The 20,990-nt window shown below is 47.8% G+C and overlaps 1 protein-coding gene and 1 non-coding gene across 2 annotated transcripts in view; both read right to left on the reverse strand.

Annotated features, from left to right (window-relative positions):
• The window catches only part of KIF5A (kinesin family member 5A), a 37,972-nt gene that overhangs the window by 7,629 nt on the left and 9,353 nt on the right, over positions 1 to 20,990 (reverse strand). The window contains exons 2-23 of the mRNA XM_032289321.1: positions 14,754 to 14,841; positions 14,587 to 14,660; positions 14,067 to 14,171; positions 13,768 to 13,816; positions 13,310 to 13,365; positions 12,176 to 12,263; positions 11,769 to 11,893; positions 10,478 to 10,582; positions 10,141 to 10,289; positions 9,862 to 10,010; positions 9,367 to 9,542; positions 7,834 to 7,902; positions 6,408 to 6,614; positions 5,950 to 6,096; positions 4,285 to 4,473; positions 3,481 to 3,598; positions 3,094 to 3,158; positions 2,867 to 2,976; positions 2,380 to 2,481; positions 1,462 to 1,522; positions 1,162 to 1,233; positions 924 to 1,028 (exon numbers count right to left, since the gene is read on the reverse strand). Coding sequence (XP_032145212.1) covers positions 924 to 1,028; positions 1,162 to 1,233; positions 1,462 to 1,522; positions 2,380 to 2,481; positions 2,867 to 2,976; positions 3,094 to 3,158; positions 3,481 to 3,598; positions 4,285 to 4,473; positions 5,950 to 6,096; positions 6,408 to 6,614; positions 7,834 to 7,902; positions 9,367 to 9,542; positions 9,862 to 10,010; positions 10,141 to 10,289; positions 10,478 to 10,582; positions 11,769 to 11,893; positions 12,176 to 12,263; positions 13,310 to 13,365; positions 13,768 to 13,816; positions 14,067 to 14,171; positions 14,587 to 14,660; positions 14,754 to 14,841 — 2,409 coding nt within the window. The remainder of the gene's footprint in view (positions 1 to 923; positions 1,029 to 1,161; positions 1,234 to 1,461; positions 1,523 to 2,379; positions 2,482 to 2,866; positions 2,977 to 3,093; positions 3,159 to 3,480; positions 3,599 to 4,284; positions 4,474 to 5,949; positions 6,097 to 6,407; positions 6,615 to 7,833; positions 7,903 to 9,366; positions 9,543 to 9,861; positions 10,011 to 10,140; positions 10,290 to 10,477; positions 10,583 to 11,768; positions 11,894 to 12,175; positions 12,264 to 13,309; positions 13,366 to 13,767; positions 13,817 to 14,066; positions 14,172 to 14,586; positions 14,661 to 14,753; positions 14,842 to 20,990) is intronic.
• On the reverse strand, positions 7,640 to 7,746 carry LOC116527666. Its single transcript, XR_004258663.1, has one exon. It is a non-coding gene; the product is annotated as a U6 spliceosomal RNA (small nuclear RNA).

The following is a 20,990-nucleotide window of genomic DNA, read 5'->3' on the forward strand; positions in this document are numbered from 1 at the left end:
CACACACCAAACATTTCCTGTCCTGACTCCTCTGGACTGCCCTTCTGCCTCCCCGCCCCATACCTTTGAAACCCAGTCATCCACCTAAGGAACCGCAGCAGCAAAGAGGGGGACAGAGAGGCAGCAACTTAATACACAGGAGGTGTGGCTGGGGCCCCAACCAGGGGCTGGTTGGGCATCTTGGGGCCATCTTTTTTTTTTTAATTGAAACAAAGTCTCACTCTGTCACCCAGGCTGGAGTGCAGTGGCATGATCACAGCTCACTGCAGCCTCTACTTCCTGGGCTCAAGCAATCTTCTACCTCAGCCTCCCAAATAGCTGGGACTATGAGTGTGTGCCACCACATCCTCCTAATTTTTGTACTTTTTGTAGAGGTGGGGTTTCACCATGTTGCTCAGGTTGGTCTTGAACTCCAGGGCTCAAGTGATCCACCTGCCTTGGCTTCCTAAAGTGCTGGGACTACAGGTGTGCGCCACTGCTCCTGGCCATGGACATCATTTAATGTCCCTACATGCCTGCCCCAGACCTTGACAGACGGAGTTCTCTCCACGAGAGAAGCCCGACTGCCCTGATTCTCATCTCCCTGCCTTCCATCTCTGGCTAACATCTGACCAGTCTCCCTCCTGTATATTGTTATAGCCCATGCCTCTGTCAGTTTCAACCTCTCTCTCCAAGATAGGCCTGGGGAATTCCACTTTGAGCAGAGGTGGGTTAGAAACTTTGAGAAGGGAATACAGGCATGAAACAAAAACAAGGTAAAAGTAAACCAAATACTGTATAAAGAAGGATTAGTAGGGAAAGCAAAAGCGAACAGTAAGGAAAACATGCAACTAGATTTTCCTGAATCCAAGGGGCCTCTGAGGATTTGGTATCCTAGGTACCTGGCCTCAAAAATTATCTTCACCCCTTCAGTAGACTCTTACCTGTTTGTGAACCTTTGTAAGCTGTTCCAGGTTGTTCTCAAGAAAGGAAATCTTCTGCTTTTGGGAGTGAATCCCCCCACTGTCTTCGGGCTCCATTTCTGCACTCTGAGAACAGACAGAAGGAAAGATGTGGCAGTCCCAAGGCCAACCCAGCCCCACTGGGGGCAACAGGGGCAGGAGAAACCTAAGGATAGGAAGAAGATGTGGGGGCTGATAAGACTCCAAGAACAGCACTCACTTTCTTGACTCGAGTCGTGACGTCTTGAACGAACAGCTTGCGAAGGTTGTGGAGGGTCTGGAGTTCCCGGGCCTGGAAAGAACGATGAAAAATAGAATAACCAGACAGCAGGTCTATCTTACCCCCCAGAAGCATAGGAAGTTCCGGTCTCTATAATCAAATGAGTCACTCATCCTTTAGGAAAAATGTGTCTTGATTATGCTATAGAATGCCTGCAAGAGCAGGTGGAGTAGGGTTAGGAAGAAATGACGCCTTTCCCTCCCCAATCCCGTGAATTTGGCACAGAAGGAAACCACTCACAACTGTCTCCTCCAGACCCTTGAGGTCCTGCTTGGACTGCTCATGTCGCTCGTACAGAAATCTGTAGCAAGAGAAATAAGGGAAACAGAAAAGTCCCTCAGGACTCTCCCTCCTGCTTCTTCCTCTATTACATTTATCTCCAGTTAAGTATTACTATTGTTATTTTTTGAAACAGGGTCTCATTCTGTTATCTAGGCTAGATAGAGTACAGTGGCACAATCACAGCTCACTGCAGCCTCAGCCTCAGTCTCAACCTGCAGGCTCAAGGAATCCTTCCCACCTCAGCCTCCCAAGCATCTGGAACCACCGATGCATGCCACCATGCCCAGCTAATTTTTGTATTTTTAGTACAGACAGGGTTTTGCCATGTTGCCCAGACTGGTCTTGAACTACTGAGCTCAAGCGGTCCACTTGCTTTGGCCTCCCAAAGTGGTGAGATTACAGGCAAGAGCCATCACACCCAGCCTATTATGATTTATTACACAAGTTACTCATGTTTACTGTGTAAAAATTAGAAATGAATTTTTAAAAGAGAGATAAGGCAAGTTTTTATAAAAAGCCTATGATTCTAGTATTTACAGATCAAACCAACATTAACTTTCTGGTGTCCATCCTTCCAGACTATTTTTTCTATGTGTACTTATTCATATATACATTTTTATGGGATCATACCATGCATATGGTTTTGTAACCTGCTTTTTACCACTGAATAGAACACTGTAAACCTCTTTCCATGCTGGCTAATACTCAATGGTAGTCATTGCGGAGTGTCCTTTCTGTCCTTTCCCTACCCATCATATTTTTCCTGCAAGTCACCGTATCCTATCTGTATGTGTGTCCTGCCTCTGCAAGTGTGTCTGAGTTGGCAGTTCTGAGCCTACAGGGCTGTGGGCTTACAGGCAAATCCCTGCCACTCACGTCAGCTCCTGGAGTTTGGTGCTCTTCTCATGTTCTTCACTCTTCAGCTTCTCATAGTCAGCCTGAAGCTTCTCTAGCTCTAACTGGAGCTTCTGATTTAGGCTACAGAGCATCAGGAGGTAATGGAGAGGGGGAAAAAGATGTTAATGAGGGGGAAGGAAAGACCAGCTCCTCAAACATCTTTCTTCTTGAATGAGTGAGTCCAGTTAGAATTGATGTGTCCACCTTCAGGTATCAGGGACAGATTCAGGCCACTGTTTCCATGACAGAGCAAGAAGTCCTGAGCTCTCTAACCGTAGGAGCCTCAAGGATAGGAACTAGTCCTTATTCCATGTATCTCCTGAGGTGGGGCTACAAAGTTGTGGCATTGTTTAAGGAATGACACACAGATGGATGTTAAAGAATCAGATCCAGAGGGGGCATGTGAGTCAGCACAGCAAGGCGACAGGCACCGGGAGGGACTGGAGTTGCCCTTGGGGATCCTTACTCTTTGAGCTCATCAATGGTCTTCTGCTTCTCATTGATCTCGTCCCGGAGCCGGGCCAGCTGCCGGTGATGGGCCTCCCGGTGGTTCTCCATCTGCATCTCCAGAGCCTTCTGCAAACAACCCCACCACAAGTTCCAAGACCAGACTCCCAGAAACAAGCTCCGTGAGGGCCAGCACAGCTTTCACCCCACCAGGCCCCAACTGTCCCTGACACCTTCCCCACTCACCTTTACTTCATCTGCATCCTGTGTGTCGGGCTCCTTGTCCTTCAGGGCCACTTCATGCACAGTTTCTAAAGGAAACAGGGGAAGACAGTTAACATCAAACCTATCTCTCAGGACTTCATGTTGTGACCAGAGCTCCGGGCAGGGCTGGGGATGGTCCCACAGGGATATTCTTCTGGGTTAGGACTATCCGATTTGATATAGCAGAAACAGAGAACAAGGGGGTATGGTTTATGTAAAATGAGCTACATGCAAAATCTTGGCTAACATATGAGTTAGCATCCATGATTTCAGGCTAATCCTTTGAGTGAATGATTGTTGGGTGATTTCTTTTGATGTATCTGACTTTTCTGCCCTGGAAGGTGAGATGGAGGTGTAAGAAGGCCTCACCCTGGGCCTGGAGCTTGGCCAGCTCATCACTCAAGGAGTCATAGGACTCTTCCAGGTGCCGCTTCTTGAGCTCCACACTCTGCATGTATTCTGTAAGCGAGCGGATCTTGGCCTCGTGCTGGTGGGAGAAAGTTGGTGAGAGGAAGAAGATGGAGCAAAGGACAGAACCCCAGACAGCACAGATCTCCAACTCCAGCTCTCCTCCCAAGCCCTTCCTCCAGCTACATTTCCCATAAGGGTGCAGGATTAGGGGTCATCCCTATGGGGCTCTTCCTTCAGCTCCCTTGGAACAGCGGGCAGCACCCAGCCTGAGCCTTTACTTCTTTGGCCCTGATCTGAACCCCTGCCACCCAAGCTCTTCTGTCCTTGATTTCAATTGACCCCAGAACTACTTTTTTTTTTTTTTTTTTTTTTTGAGACGGAGTTTCGCTCTTGTTACCCAGGCTGGAGTGCAATGGCGCGATCTCGGCTCACCGCAACCTCCGCCTCCTGGGTTCAGGCAATTCTCCTGCCTCAGCCTCCTCAGTAGCTGGGACTACAGGCACGCGCCACCATGCCCAGCTAATTTTTTGTAGTTTTAGTTGAGACGGGGTTTCACCGTGTTGACCAGGATGGTCTGGATCTCTTGACCTCGTGATCCACCCGCCTCGGCCTCCCAAAGTGCTGGGATTACAGGCTTGAGCCACCGCGCCCGGCGACCCCAGAACTTTGACATAAAGGTGAGTGTTAGGAGTTTCAGCCATAGCCCCAGAGTAGCCTTCTTTCTCCCATGGCACCTGAAGGTTCTCAAACTTAGGCACTCACCTGGGAGATGAGGAGCTGGCAGGATGAGAGCTCCCGCCCAGTCACTTCCATCTTGCGGTGACATTCCACCTGGAGGTTCTCCAGCTGCCTGCACCGCTTGACCACAGACTTGACTTCTGATTTGATTTTGCTGATGTAGAGTCGGGCCACAGTGAACTCCTCCTCGATGGCCCCACTGATCTCCACTGGCTAAGGGTGAGTGAAGGAGGAAGAGATGCTTTTTGGCCACCGGGAAGACTTTATCTGTTCCCTCCCACCTTCTGCCTACCCACACACACCCACATATGTAGGGACTCAAATGGGTGGGTATTTTCCAAATGACCTTTAGCAGCTCTCTATCACCCACACTTCACATTAAAATCCTCTGCCTGCATTTAAAATCCAATTCTGTCTGGTCGTGGTGGCTCACGCCTGTAATCCCAGCATTTTGGGAGGCTGAGACTGGCGGATCACTTGAGCCCAGGAGTTCACATCCAGCCTGGGCAAATAGTGAAACCCCATCACTACAAAAAATGACAAACGACTAGTTGGGCATGGTGGCACATGCCTGTAGTCCCAGCTACTTGAGAGGCTGAGGTGGGAGAATCACCAGAGTGTGGGAGGCAGAGGTTGCAGTGAGCTGACTGCACCACTGTCCTCCAGCCTGGACGACAGAGCAAGAGTCTGTCTCAAAAAAAAAAAAAAAAAAAAAAATCCAATTCTGACAGTCCCCCACTTATAAATATATCTTATAAAGTAATATGATTTTCTTTTGATCTGCTTGATCACATCCACAGATTCGCATATTTCATTCTTAACTCTGTGCCTGTGCCCCACCTTTAACTCCTGCTGCAAGCACCGCTCTGTTGCTGCTGTTTTTTGTGTTTTTTTTTAACACAGGGTGTGGCTCTGTCACCCAGGCTGGAGTGTAGTATCTCAATCATGGCTCACTGCAGTCTCAACCTCCCACACTCAGGTGATTCTCCCACCTCAGCCTCTCAAGTGGCTGGGACTACAGGCGTGTGCCACCATGCCCAGCTAATCGTTTGTCATTTTTGTAGTGATGAGGTTTCACTATTCACCCAGGCTGGTTGTGAATTCCTGGGCTCAAGTGATCCGCCTGTCTCAGCCTCCCAAAATGCTGGGATTACAGGCGTGAGCCACCATGCCTGGCCTCCATTGCTTCTTTATTTAGCACCCTTTAGAATTTTTTTTTTCTTTTTTTGCAGTCTCCCTCTATAATCCAGGTTAGAGTGCACTGGTGTGATTTCAGCTCACTGCAACCTCCACCTCCCAGGTTCAAGCCATTCTCCTGCCTCGGCCTCCTGAGTAGCTGGAATTACAGGTGCACACCACCACGCCTGGTTAATATTCGTATTTTTAATAGAGATGGGGTTTTACCACGTTGGCTAAGTCAGGTCTCAAACTCCTGAGCTCAAGTGATCTGCGTGCCTCGGCCTCCTAAAATGCTGGGATTATAGTCGTGAGCCACCGCACCCAACTTAGAATGTCTCTTTTCTATTGGGTCTATGCAAGTCTCTCCCTGTCTTCCTGTGTGTAGTTCAAAGGCATGCTTCCTGGCTCTCTGACCTGCCTTTCTCAGTCTCTCTGAAGGCCTGGATGGTCTCATCTTGCATCTTCCATTAATGCCCAGCCTGAACAAGACTGCCGTCTCTCACCACTCACCAGCTTAATCTCTCCATTGCCCACAATGACACTGAACTCGCTGAGATCCTTCATCAGCCCGTTCAGCACCTCAGCAATTCGTTTTCGCTGGTGTCCGCTGACCTCCTGTAGCCGCTGCAACTCAGACTCCAGGGACAGCATGGTGGCCTGGGGACAGCCCCTCAGGTCATTCCCATTGCCATCCTCCTGCTACCCTGCCCAGCCCAGGCAGAGGCCTCTCCCTTCATGCAAGACCCTGAGGGCTGCTATGAAGAGAACGTAGGCCCTGCAGAAGAGTCTGGAAGAGAGAGGAACTGGGAGGGGAAAACACAGTGACAGGGTTGGGGAGGGACTCACGATGCACTGAACAGCAGTGCAGAGGTACAGCCACCATCCAGCCCTGGAAGGATGCAGAGGCCCCTCGAAATGGGAGATGTTCTGTGGTCAGAGAGCTGTTGGGCCATTGGTACACTACTTACCACCTTCTGAGACAGCTCATCCACCAGAAGCTGGTTCTGCTGACTCTTCTCCTCCACCTCCTGGGACTTCTGGTCATAGTTCACAGCCAGCTCCTCCAGGGCCTGCAGCACTTCCTTTACCTCATCCTTAGCAGCATCGTTCTCTGATTGCAGGTGGCTCAGCTCACGCTGGACCTTCTCATTGTCTCCTCGGGTGGACACCAGCAGCTTCAAGGGGGAGAAGTGCCATGTGGGGAAGCTCGCTGCCAGTGACTATTTCTATGGCCTTGGGTCTGGGAAGCTGAGCCCCCCACCCAAAATAAGAGTTAAGAGGAAGTAGGCTTTAGGCTTCATAGAAATAGGACAATAGAATGAAGAAGCTCCCAGACTCCAAAATTTGTGCTTTAAGAAAAGCCCCAGGCTGGGTGTGGTGGCTCACGCCTAAAATCCCAGCACTCTGGGAGGCCGAGGAGGGAGGATCACCTAAAGTCAGGAGTTCAAGAACAGCCTGGCCAACACAGTGAAACCCCATCTCTACAAAAATATAAAAATTACCGTGCCTGATGGCAGGTGCCTATAATCCCAGCTCCTTGGAAGGCTGAGGTGGGAGAGTAGCTTGAACCAGGGAGGCATAGGTTGCAGTGAGCTGAGATCACGCCATTGCAATACAGTCAAGGTGATGGAGTGAGACTCCGTCTCAAAAAAAAAAGAAGAAGGAAAGAAAAGCCCCAGCTGGGCACAGTGGCTCCCATCTCTAATCCCAGCGTTTTGGAAGGCCTAGGTGGGGGGATTGCCTGAGCTCAGGAGTTCAAGACCAGCCTGAGCAACATGGCAAAACCCCATCTCTACAAAAAATACAAAAATTAGCCGGGTTGTGACGGTGCACTTGCAGTCTCAGTTACTTAGGGGGCTGAGGCAGGAGGATTGCTTGACCCTGGAAGATCATGGCTGCAGTGAACTGAGACTGCCCTACTGTATTCCAGCCTGGGTAACAAATTGAGACAGGAAAGAAGGAAGGGAAGAAGGGAGGAAGGGAGGAAGAGAGGGAGGGAGGATGAGAAGGAGGGAGGGAGGGAGGAAGGGAGGAAGGGAGGAAAGGAGGAAGAGAGGGAGGGAGGGATGGAGGCACAGAGGGAGGGATGGAGTGAGGGACGGAGGGCAAAAAGCCCCAGTGAGGTTCTCAGACCTCTATAGTTTGGGGGAGTGATTAATCCCTAAGCAGAATGCCTCTTCTTCCATCTGATTTTTTTTTTTTTAATATGGAACGCTTCACGAATTTGCGTGTCATCCTTGTGCAGGGGCCATGCTAATCTTCTCTGTATCATTCCGATTTTAGTATATGTGCTGCCGAAGCGAGCACCCATCTGATTTTTAAAAGGTCTATTCCATGCCTTCCAGGCATGAACAGAGCCCCTTTCCTCTCATGTCCTGCCCTCCCTCCTGTTACCTCTTCCTGGTCCAGCATTTGTTGCTTGAGCTTCTCTATGAGTTGGCTTTGCTGGTTGATTTCATCATCCTGTTGGAGGAAACGGGGAAAGATGGGTGAAGGGAAGCTACTCCTTCCAGTTTAGACATGAGAAGTTTGGGGGTAGAGGCAGGATACTGATAAAAATCCAGATAGTATAAGCTTTGAGTTAGAAACCTCATATCCTACAGGAAGATTGCTTGAGACCAGGAGTTCAAAACCAGCCTGGGCCACATAGTGAGAACCTGTCTCTACAAAAAATTTAAAATATTAGTCAGGCCTGGTGGTGCATGCCTGTAATCCCAGTGCATTGAGAGGCCAAGGCGGTAGGATCACTTGAGGCCAGGAGTTTGAGACCAGCCTGGGGAACAAAGTGAGATCCCATCTCCAACAACAACAAAAAAATTAGCTGGACATGGTAGTGTGCACCTGTAGTCCCAACTGCTTTGGAGGCTGAGGTGGGGGAGGAGCCCTTGAGCCCAGGAGTTTGAGGCTTCAGTGAGCTGTTATTGCACCACCGTACTTCAGCCTGGGTGACAGTGCAAGACTCTTTCTCTCAAAGCAAAATAACAATAATAAATGAAAATAAAAGTACTTTTATGAAGAATTATTAATTGTGCATAATAGAATGCTGAATGAAAAAAATCAGATGTGAAATTACATATATAGGTCAGGTGCAGTGGCTCATGCCTGTAATCCCAGCACTTTGGAGGAGGGCCAAGGCAGACAGATCACTGGAGGTCAGGAGTTTGAGACCAGCCTGGCCAATATGGCGAAACCCCATATCTACTGAAAATACAAAATTTACCCCGGCATGGTGGCATGTGCCTGTAATCTCAGCTACTCTGGAGGCTGAGGCAGGAGAATCACTTAAACCTAAGAGACAGACTGTGCATGGTGGCTCATGCCTGTAATCCCGGCATTTTGGGAAACGGAGGCAGGTGGATCGCCTGAGGTCAGGAGTTCAAGACCAGCCTGACCAACACGGAGAAACCCTGTCTCTACTCAAAAATGCAAAATAAGCCGGGTGTGGTGGCACATGCCTATAATCCCAGCTACTCTGGAGGCTGAGGCAGGAGAATCACTTGAACCTGGGAGGCGGAGGTTGCGGTGAGCCGAGATCATGCCATTGCACCCCAGCCTGGGCAAGAAGAGTGAAACTCCGTCTCATCAGGAAAAAAAAACCTGAGAGACAGAGGTTGCAGTGAGCCATGATCATGCCACTGCACTCCAGCTAGACAACAGAGCAAGACTCTGTCTCAAAAAAAAAATTACATATACAGTATATCTCAATTGCATTGTACATGCACAGAGAAAAGCAAAATGTTAAGTATTACCTCTGAATAGTGGATGATTTTAATTTTCTTCTATGTATTTACATTGATTTTTCCACATTTCAATCATGAGCATTTATCCGCTTTTAAAACCAGAACAAGGCAATAGAAGCAATTTTCTTTGATCCTCCGCCTCTCGCGCCACCTGGCACACCTCAGTGCTCTGCCTGGCCGCCCTCACCTTGTCGTCAAGCTGCTTATAGAGGCGGCGGATCTCCTCCTCATATTTCTGCCGCTCCTCAGGCGCAATGCGCACCACAATGGATGAGTTGTCATTCACAGGGGTCTCCTCACAGAGCTCAGCCCCCAGGGCTGCCTCCTCCCCAGCCAGGCGCTCCTTCTCGGGCACATTCTCTCCTGCAAAAGGGCGGGACGAGGTGAGGAATGGGAGAAGAATAGGCTGCATCCACGAGTTCTTCCTTCTCACTCTGCATACCAAGACCTCTGGGGCCCTTGAACTCTCTTGCCAGGTGGACCGTCTACCTTTTTGTGGGGCTGGGAAGGTAGGTAGTCAGCCCCCTCGCTGCCTTCCCTCATGACTGCTCTACTACACCTCTCCAGAAATGCAGCCCCTCTTCTTGGAGATTGGCTTGGTCAGAAACATCACCCAGAGCTGGCTCCCCAGCCTTCTCCTCCTCCTCCCAGCGCCCCTCACTCCCACCGATCTCTCTCTAACCATTGCGCCACCGGCTCAGCTCTGCCTCCAGCTTCGCAATTGTCTCCTTCTGGGCCTTTGTCTTCTCCTTCTCCTTCTCATATTTCTTCTTCCACTGCTCGGCAGTCAACTCCAGATTCACTGAGGCGGTGTTCTTAATGGTCTTTGCACTGGGTGAGAAGAAGAGGAACAAAGAGATGAGACCTACATTACACTTGGGTGACTCTGAGGAGAGAGAACCACAGGGGCTGGGATGGCAAGTTGGGTACCAGGGATCCCTCTGGGGACCCTGCCACTGACCGCTGCCCAAACATCAGCGTGGACTTGGTCTCTGCATCATTGTAACTGGACGGCGAGCAACAGATGAACATAGTCGTCCGGCAGTTTCCCCCCAGAGAGTCCTGGAGAATCCTTGTCATTTTGCTGTCACGATATGGAACATAGCTTTTCTGCGGGAGAAAGGAGACCATGAATCAGAAATAAACTAATACAATTCAACAGGGAATCAGAAAGCACAGTGGTGCTACCCAGGGATCAAGTGACCCATGAATTGGAGCATGATTATATGGTGACATTAGCAGGCAGGGGAGGAGACGGGGTGCGGCTTGAGGGGTGAGGGGACCTAAGGATCACTCACAGTGCCCTCAGCCAGTGCGGAGATCACATTCCCCAGGGCTGACAGTGACTTGTTGATATTCTTTGCCTCGTCCAGCACGGCTCCCTCTGCTCCTGTCTTGCTGACCTACCAGGGCAGTAAGAGATGAGTGTGTATGAGCAACTACACATGGAGAGGGCTGTCACCACCTCATTCCAGGGCTCAGTCCAAGGAGAGAAGAGGGAACAGGGAAGAAGATGGAGTAGAAGAGATGCTTGGCTGGGACTGGGAAAGGCCCTTGCTCTGTTCCCCTCAACTCTCCTGTCCAAGCCCACCTTGCCCTCACCCCTTGCCACATATTATATGATTCCATTCATATGAAATGTTCAGTATAGGCAAATCCATAGAGACAGAGAGTAGATTAGAGGTGGACAGGGGATGGGGTTAGGGGACAATGGAGAGTGACTGCGAATGGGTGATGACAGTGTTCTAGCATTGGGTAGCGTGATGGTTGCACAACCTTGGGAACGTACTACAAACCACTGAGTTGCCTTTGAAATGATGAACTGTATGGTATATGAATTATATCCCAATACAAATAATTTTTTAGTTAAAAAAAAGTCTGTAGTCCCAGCTACTCAGGAGGCTGAGGCAGAAGAATTGCTTGAACCCAGGAGGCGGAGGTTGCAGTGGGCCGAGATCACACCATTGCACTCCAGCCTGGGTAACAAGAGCGAAACTCCATCTCAAAAAAAAAAAAAAAAAAAAAAAAGCCAAGGACCGGCCGGGTGCAGTGGCTCACGCCTGTAATCCCAGCACTCTGAAAGGCCAAGGCAGGTGGATCACAAGGTCAGGAGTTCAAGACCAGCCTGACCAAGATGGTGAAACTCTGTTTCTACTAAAAATACAAAAAATTAGCCAGGCGTAGTGGCAGGTGCCTGTAATCCCAGCTACTTGGGAGACTGAGGCAGATAATTGAACTCAGGAGGCAGAGGTTGTGAGCTGAGATCGCGCCACTGCACTCCAGCCTGGGCGACAGAGCAAGACTCCATCTCAAAAAAAAGAAGAAAGAGCCAAGGTCCAGCTTGGCCAACATAGTGAAATCCCGTCTCTACTAAAAATACAAAAACTTAGCCAGGTGTGGTGGCGGGCACCTGTAATCCCAGCTACTTGGGAGGCTGAGGCAGGAGAATCGATTGAACCCGGGAGGCAAAGGTTGCAGTGAGCCGAGATCATGCCACTGCACTGCAGCCTGGGGACAGAGCAAGACTCTATCTCAAAAATAAGAAAGAGCCAAGGCTTCCACCCACCCCATATCCACAGGACCCCTTACCTTCTCACTCCCTGCCAGGTCCACCAGATACAGCTTCCCACTGAGCTTCTGCTCCGTTTCCATGTTCTCCTGCTTGATGTTGATGAGGAAGATGCTGTGGCTCCGAGAGCTGTGTTCATTCATGTCTGCAGGAGCAAGGGAGAAACAAGACCTGCATCACCCTGCAGAACTGAGGTCCTCAGCTCCTGGCTTCCACTGACCCCAGCCCCGCCCACCCAGAGAGAAGGTGCCCACCGGGACTAGCCCTACTGCCACACCTCCCAAGCAGCAGGGTACCTCAGACAAAGGGTCCTCCTCTTCTAAGGGGCACGGTCTTTCCTGGCTCACTTTTGAGTCCCACCACCCCAGAGGACACAGAAGACAGGTGGATCCCCAGATTCGAGAGAGCCCCTTGTATCCCCACTCACTGGTGACAGCCACATGACGATTTGATTTCCCTTCATCAATCACGTCAAGAATCTCCTCTGGGCTGGACACAAAGCGTTCAGTACAACCCTGTGGGGGACAAATGGACAGTGATCCATACACTTTGTTTTTAAGTTCGTATTTATTTTTATCTTATTTATTACTTTTTTGAAACAGTGTCGGCCGGGCACAGTGGCTCATGCCTGTAATCCCAACACTTTGGGAGGCCAAGAAGGGTGGATCACCTGAGGTCAGGGGTTTGTGACCAGCCTGCCCAACATGGCAAAACCCTGTCTCTACTAAAAATACAAAAATTAGCCAGGTCTGGTGGTGCATGCCTGTAATCCCAGCTACTTGGGAGGCTGAGGCAGGAGAATCGCTTGAACCCAGGAGGCAGAGGTTGCAGTGAGCCAAGATTGCGCCACTGCACTCCAGCCTGGGCAACAAGGGAGGGCCCCAAAAAAAAAAAAAAAAAGAAAGAAAGAAAGAAAAGGAAAGAAAAGGAAAGGAAAAGAAACAGTATTGCTCTACTACCCAGACCGGGGTGCAGTGATACTATCATGGCTCACTGCAACCTTGATTGAGCTCCTGGGCTCAAGCATCCTCACGCCTCAGCGTCCTGAGTAGCTGGGTCTACAGGTGTATGCTACTATGCCTGGCTAATTTTCTTTTTTAATTAAACAAGAGGCCAGGCACGGTGGCTCATGCCTGTAATCCCAGCAATTTGGGAGGCTGAGGCAGGTGGATCACCTGAGGTCAGGAGTGAGAGCTCAATCTGGCCAACATGGTGAAACCCTGTCTCTACTAATAATACAAAAAATTAGCCATGTCCGGCTAGTTTTTTGTATTTTTAGCGGAGACGGGGTTTCATCATGTTGGCCAGGCTGGTCTCGAACTCCTGGCCTCAAGTGATCTGCCCACCTCAGCCTCCCAAAGTGCTGGCATTACAGGTGTGAGCCACCATGCCCAGCCAAGACAGTATCTTTTCTGATCCCCTAGACTCTCCCTGGCCCTGAGGCACATCCCATTCCTCCAGGATATCCATTCTCCAACTTCGGAGTCACTGACCTATGCTCCTCCCCCACCCACACTCTCAATACACCAGGCCCACATAGGTGCCCCGCCCCCACTCTCACCTTGACAAATGGCACCCGGTTCTTGTCCTCGTGCACAGACAAATTTGTCTTGGTCACTGAATCAAAAGAATGCAGGGTGAGCAAGGGTGGTACTTCCATGGCCCCCACCTGCACCTTGAAGTCGGCTCAGATGGTGGTTTTCTTCTCTGTGCTAAAGGAAGACTCTCCCTGTGAAGCCTAAACTCCCTGCACAAGCTGAAGGCTCAGTTCCTCCTCCTTCTCCTCAGGGCTCCAGCTCCCCAGCCCCAGATCCTCTTGAACTGTTTATATGTAGTCCTGAGCTCCTAAGCTCATCTTCTGACCTTCTGAGTTTTTGGAAATTCTGGTGAATGGAGCCAAAGGACTTGAGCGCTGTGTGCCCTCTGCATCTTGTCAATCAGTGCCTAATTCCAAGAGCAATGTGAGCTCTTTTCTCCACCCTCCTCGCACACCCTCATCCAATGGGGCTAAACACTCACCATCCAGAAGGTCACGAATTTTGTCCAGATAAATTTCAAAGTAAGAAACCTGATTAAGAAGAAAGAAAGAGGGTGAAGTAAAGAGGGCCTATCTTAAATCTGGTTTAGGAATCCCATACTAATGTGACCTACTCAAATGGCGGTGGTGGGAGGAAAAGAACAGAAGAGGACATCTGGATGAAGAACTGGGGTAACTGGAAGGGGAATCCAGTTGGGGAGCCCAGGCTCTTCAGTGGGTTTATTTTAGATCTTCCCCTCCCAGTCCCCATCTGAATGCCCAGCTGTTGTGCCTTGGTCACCTTGATGTGGAACTCAAGGTTCTCATCCATGGAGTAGATGTGGTTGAAGATGTCTCGGGCAATTCGAGGAATGATTCCCATCAGCTGGGGGTCGTGCAGCTTTCCCTGGCGAGTGAAGGTATTTGAGAATGAAGCTGGGGCTCGGGGAGAATGAGACAACTCAGATGTATGCAGGTGAACACCAAGGCAAGAGTCAGTAAGAAGAAAGTCCTAAGTTAGGAGATGGTCACCACCATGTCTGCCTTTTAGAGGAGCAAGGAGATAATTGAGTAGCCCTTTGGATTTCCATTACTTTTCCAGATCAAAAGGAGACTGGAGTAGTGGAAAGAATGATACATCACAGCGGGGTGAAGGGGTTCCATTAAACTTCCCCTAATGTTGCCCTTGGGTTCATCATCTGTACCCATCTATCTTCCTCTGGACCAGGCAATCCTTGATTCCTAGATCTTCCCCCACTGAGATTCCCTGATCTTCCATTAACACTCCTAAGCCTCTTAACCACCAGAGTCAGAACCCTCACCTCCATGGTATGTGTTTTCCCTGAGGATGTCTGCCCATAAGCAAAAATGGTGCCATTGTAGCCAGCAAGGACATCTGGAAGAGATAGTGGAGAAAGGGTACTGGTGGAGATAAGCCCGGTAGGGAATGGGGTGCTGAGAAGAGACATTCTAAAAAGAAATCTATTACCTTTGACGATCTGCATGGCACATGCATGATAAACTTGCTCCTGAGTCGTGTTTGGGGGGAATACACGGTCAAAAACATACGGCTTCCCCTGAAATGAAAATAAAATGTATCAGACATCAGTAGGCAGGATGTGAGCAAGAAGAAATACCACAGCACCCTTCCATCAGCTGAGAAAAGCACCCTGTTCTTCAATGCCCCTAATGCATGAAAATGTGGGAGAATGAGAGAAACCAAAGGTACTGACACCAGGGGTTGCGTCTGTGTGGTAGAGGAGTGTCGTACAGTGAGGCTGTGTTAGGGGAACCTAGTCGTGGTGTGATGACTGAGCACTCCACTACCCCAAATTCCTCCCTGGGAAACCAGATGAAAAAAGGCAGTAGGGCCACAGGTGATAAAAAGTGAAGAATCATTCATTAACACTAAAAAGTATCTCAAGCTAGACATACCTTCCTCAACAAATCCACATGCCCTGATATGGAAAGTGCTTCAGCTGTACTAAGTGAAAGATGCAAAGTTAGCAACACGTGTGTATAGCATGTTCCCTACCATGTAAACGAAATTCAGTCTACACTGAGAGCCTCTGTGGAAACATTAACAGAAGCTCTCTCTCTTTGTGAAAGGAATATATTATATTGGAAATATGGATCTCCCTTTAAGAACAGAACAAGCTTTAATTCAAGAACTGTGGGCCAGGCGTGGTGGCTCACGCCTGTAATCCTAGCACTTTGGGAGGCCGAGGCAGGCAGATCACAAGGTTAGATTTCGAGACCGGCCTGCCCAATGTAGTGAAATCCCATCTCTACTAAAAATACAAAAAAAAAATAAAAAATTTAGCCAGGCGTGGTGGCGGGTGCCTGTAATCTCAGCTACTTGGAAGGCTGAGGCAAGGAGAATCACTTGAACCTGGAAGGCAGAGGTTACAGTGAGCTGAGATTGTGCCACTACACTCCAGCCCAGGGGACAGTGCGAGACTCCGTTTCAAAAACAGGAAGGAAGGAAGGGAGGGAGGAAGGGAAGAAAAAAAAAAGAACTGTGAAGCAAATCATTCAGACCTACAAATTCTTGTTTAATTCAGGAATATGTTGTAAATCATGTGTGCTGATAAGAAAGATAAAGATACAAAATACTTACAACTCATGGAGCTAACCAATGAATATATTTGATGGCTAATCACATTACAGGTAAATTTCTAGTATGAGTAAATGAGACAATGCTTGTTCTCTATGATAAGTGACTGACTTGTCAAATTGTTTTACTACAGAGTCCATCTCTATCCAACCGAAATGTAAACCTCAAGATCTACAGACATCAGAGTTTGGGAGATATGTTTTAACTAATTAAGGAAAGTTATAAACCTTGGCTAGAGCTGGAGATGTGGCTCTAGGTATGCAACAACATTGCATAATATATACAGAATTTTTTTTCTAGAAGGAATTATACAAAAGTGTTAACAGTGGTTACATTTTTTTTTTTTTTGAAACGGAGTTTCTCTCTTGTACCCAGGCTGGAGTGCAATGGTGCGTCCTCGGCTCACCGCAACCTCCGCCTCCTGGGTTCAGGCAATTCTCCTGCCTTAGCCTCCTGAGTAGCTGGGATTACAGGCACGCGCCACCATGCCCAGCTAATTTTTTGTATTTTTAGTAGAGACGGGGTTTCACCATGTTGACCAGGATGGTCTCGATCTCCTGACCTCGTGATCCACCCGCCTCGGCCTCCCACAGTGCTGGGATTACAGGCTTGAGCCACCGTGCCCGGCCATGGTTTACATTTTTAAACTATGTTCAAGCATTTAAAATTTTTTTAATGGCAAAGAAGAGATAACAGTGTATTCCTTTTTTCTTTATTTAATTTTTTACTTGAGATGGAGTCTCCCTTTGTTGCCCAGACTGGAGTGCAGTGTCAGGATCTTGGCTCACCACAACCTCTGCCTCCTGGGTTCAAGCCGTTCTCCTGCCTCAGCCTCCCCAGTAGCTGAGATCACAGGCACCCACCACCATGCCTGGCTAATTTTTTGCATTTTTAGTAGAGACAGGGTTTCACCATGTTGGGCAGGCTGGTCTTGAACTCCTGACCTCAGGTGATCCGCCCACTTCAGCCTCCCAATGTGCTGGGATTACAGGTGTGAGCCACTGCACCTCGCCTCTTTATATTTGTGTAAAAGAAAACTAATAAATTTGTTTTTAATATTAAAAAAATTAAATCTGGCTTATAGAAAAAAATCAACCTAAAATTTTTACCTTGTCTCTCTGTGGTGAAAGCCTCTGAAGCCCAAGAAACGGAATCCACAAAGGAAAAGAAGTTAGAAAAGTGCTCTCTGGGCCGGGCGCGGTGGCTCAAGCCTGTAATCCCAGCACTTTGGGAGGCCGAGGTGGGTGGATCACGAGGTCAAGAGATCAAGACCATCCTGGTCAACATGGTGAAACCCCGTCTCTACTAAAAATACAAAACATTAGCTGGGCATGGTGGTGCGTGCCTGTAATCCCAGCTACTCAGGAGGCTGAGGCAGGAGAATTGCCTGAACCCAGGAGGCGGAGGTTGCGGTGAGCCGAGATCGCGCCATTGCACTCCAGCCTGGGTACAAGAGTGAAACTCTGTCTCAAAAAAAAAAAAAAAGAAAAGAAAAGTGCTCTCTGTAATGTACCGTAAACTGATAGAAGCTTTCTGAAGGACAATTCTATTAAATATTTAATCCATACTGTTCATACTCTGTACCAGGATTCCAGTGCTAAGATTTCCTTTTACAAAACACTTGCTGGGCCGGGCATAGTGATGCATGCCTATAATCCCAGCACTTTAGGAGGCTGAGGCAGGCAGATCACTTCAGATCAGGAGTTCAAGACCAGCCTGGGCAACATGGTGAAACCCCATCTCTACAAAAATTAGCTGGGTGTGGTGGTGCATGCCTATCAGCTACTCAGGAGACTACTCGGGAGGCTGAGGTGGGCGAATTACCTGAGCTCAAAAGGCAGAGGTTGCAGTGAGCCAAGATCGGGCCACTGCACTCCAGCCTAGGCGACAGAGAGAGACCCTGCATCAAAACAAACAAACAAACAAAAAGAAAACCTCCCTTTTTTCTTTTATTTTATTTTTCTTGAATCAGGGTCTCATTTGTCATGCAGGCTGGAGTGCAGTAGTGAAATCATAGCTCACGGCATCCTTAACCTCCAGGGCCTAAGCAATTCTCCCAAGTATTTGGGACCACAGGCACATGCTACTACGCCTGCCTAATTTTGTTTATTTTTTGTAGAGGCAGAGACTCACAATGTTGCCCAGGCTGGTCTCAAACTCATGGGCTCAAGCGATCCACCCAACTCAGCCTCCCAAAGTGCTAGGAGTGCAAGCGTGAGCCATCATGCCCCGCCTTAAAAGCTCTCATAAAGGGCCGGGCGCGGTGGCTCAAGCCTGTAATCCCAGCACTTTGGGAGGCCGAGGCGGGTGGATCACGAGGTCAAGAGATCCAGACCATCCTGGTCAACATGGTGAAACCCCGTCTCTACTAAAAATACAAAAAATTAGCTGGGTATGGTGGCGCATGCCTGTAATCTCAGCTACTCAGGAGGCTGAGGCAGGAGAATTGCCTGAACCCAGGAGGTGGAGGTTGCGGTGAGCCGAGATCGCGCCATTGCACTCCAGCCTGGGTAACAAGAGCGAAACTCCGTCTCAAAAAAAAAAAAAAAAAAAAAAAAAAACTCTCATAAATTAGTAACAAAAAGACAAAAACTAAACCAGAAAAAAGTGAACAAGAACTAGAAACAAGCAACAGAAGAAGAAATATAAATGTTCAGTAATCATGAAGATGTTCCACATTTTCCAAGAAAAAAACGGAAATGGTAAAATCTCTTTTCACCTCTCAAACTGAAAAACAAAATTTTCATCATAATACCTACTGTAGATACGGGTTCAAAGAAATGAGAACCTTCATTATCTTCTGGTTGGAGAGTACATCCATATAACTATTCAAAAATGCATAATCAAAAGCCTTAAATTTTATATATCCATGGATCCAGAAATTCTACTTCTAAGAACTGATACTATGGAAATCAAGATTTTGCTACCAGGATGTTTATAATCTCACTGCTTATAAAAATGAGAAATTGAAGACAACTTAAAGGAGTGACATTTAGGAGACTGGTTAACCTAAAGAGTGGATTAAATTATAGCATATACATATATTTTATTCCTCACTGTTATTTAAAATAATGTCATAACTGGCTGGGCGTGGTGGCTCATGCCTGTAATCCCAGCATTTTGGGAGACCAAGGCAGGCAGATTATTTGAGGCCAGCAGTTCAAGACTAGCCTGGCCAACATAGTGAAACCCTGTCTCTAAAAATACAAAAATTAGCCAGGCGTAGGAGCATATGCCTGTAATCTCAGCTACTTGGGAGGCTGAGGCACAAGAATCGCTTGAACCCAGGAGGCAGAGGGTGCAGTGAGCTGAGATCACACCACTGCTCTCCAGCATGGGTAACAGAGTGAGACTCTGTCTCAAAAAAAATAAAAATAAAATAAAAATAAAAATGTAATAATAGAACATCAATAAATAAAACATCAACATATCTCAAAAGCATGTTGAAATAATCCAAACACAAAAGAACACATACTGTATTATTCTCTTTATATGACGTTTAAGAATGGACAGAACTTATCCATAGTGCTAGAAGTCAAAATAGCAGCTACCTGCTATTGTGGTAACAATATGCAAGTGGTAATGACAGAAAGAGGACATGGAGGAGCTTTCAGGAGTGACAAAAATGTTCTAGATTTTGATCTGTGCAGTGGTTACATGGGTGTCTACATGTTATAAAATTCATCAAGCTGTTTGCCTAAGATCTGTACATTGTATGTAAATTATATCACTATCATAAATTATAACATCATAAAATGATGTTTTAATGGCTCTTAAACATATTAATTAATGCTCAGCCTTAGTGTTAATAAGCAAAATGCATATTAAAACTATGAAACACAATGTTTACCTATGAAAGTGGCCAAAATAACACAGACAATGCACTACACTGGTGAGAATGTGAGTAAATAGATACACATACTGCTGAGGGTGCATAGAAATTGGAGGCCGGATGCAGTGGTTCACGCCTGTAATCCCAGGACTTTGGGGGGCCAAGGCAGATGGATCACGAGGTCAAGAGAGCGAAACCATCCTGGCCAACATGGTGAACCCCATCTCTACTAGAAACACAAAAAATTAGCTGGGTGCGGTGCATGCCTGTAGTCCCAGCTACTCGGGTGGCTGAGGCAGGAGAATCAAATGAACCTGGGAGGCAGAGGTTTCAGTGAGCTGAGATCATACCATTGCACTCCAGCTTGGGTGACAGAGCGAGCAAAAAAGAAAAAAAAAAGAAATTGAAGCCAACTCTATGAAAGGCAATTTGGAATTAGCCTTACATTTTTAAATGCATATACCTTATGAACTCCAGTTTTAAAAATTTATCCTGTAGACACACTGCACATATGCAAAAAATATTTATACCAAGGCTATTTAACTGCTTGTAATAGCAGATGATTAGAACAACCCTTCATGTAATCCAACAAAGGCCTGGTTAAATAATGGACTATCCCTACAATAAATTATACAGTTGAAGGAGATAGGTCATGTGCAGTGTAATCCCAGTTCTTTTAGAGGTGGAGGCTGGAGGATCCTTGAGACCAGGAGTTGAGACCAGCCTGGGCAACATAGGGAGACCCTGTCTCTACAAAAATAATAATAAAAAATAATAGCCAGGCATGGTGGCATGGGCCTGTGATCCCAGGCTCAGGACACTGAGGTAGAGTGATGGCCTGAGCCTGGAAGGTGGAGGTTGCAGTGAGCCGTGACTGCACCACTGCACTGCAGCCTGAGCAACAGAGCAAAACCCTGTCTCGGAGGGAAAACAAAAAAACAAAAAAAAACAGCAGGCTTGGTGGCTCACATCTGTAATCCCAGCACTTTGGGAGGCTGAGGCAGGCAGATCACAAGGTGAGGAGTTTGAGACCAGCCTGACCAACATGGTGAAACCCCATCTCTACTAAAAATACAAAAATTAGCCAGACATGGTGGCTCACACTTGTAATCCCAGCTACTCAGGAGGCTGAAGCAGGAGAATTGCTTGAACCCAGGAGGCGGAGGTTGCAGTGAGCTGAGATTGCCCCACTGCACTCCAGCCTGAGGAACAGCAAGACTCTGTCTCAAAAAGAAAGAAAAAAAAAAGAATGAGATAATTTTTTTTTTTTTTTTTTT

The sequence above is a fragment of the Sapajus apella genome, unplaced genomic scaffold (assembly GCF_009761245.1).
Source record: "Sapajus apella isolate SASKATOON/1434 unplaced genomic scaffold, GSC_monkey_1.0 scaffold2, whole genome shotgun sequence".
NCBI lineage: Eukaryota > Metazoa > Chordata > Mammalia > Primates > Cebidae > Sapajus > Sapajus apella.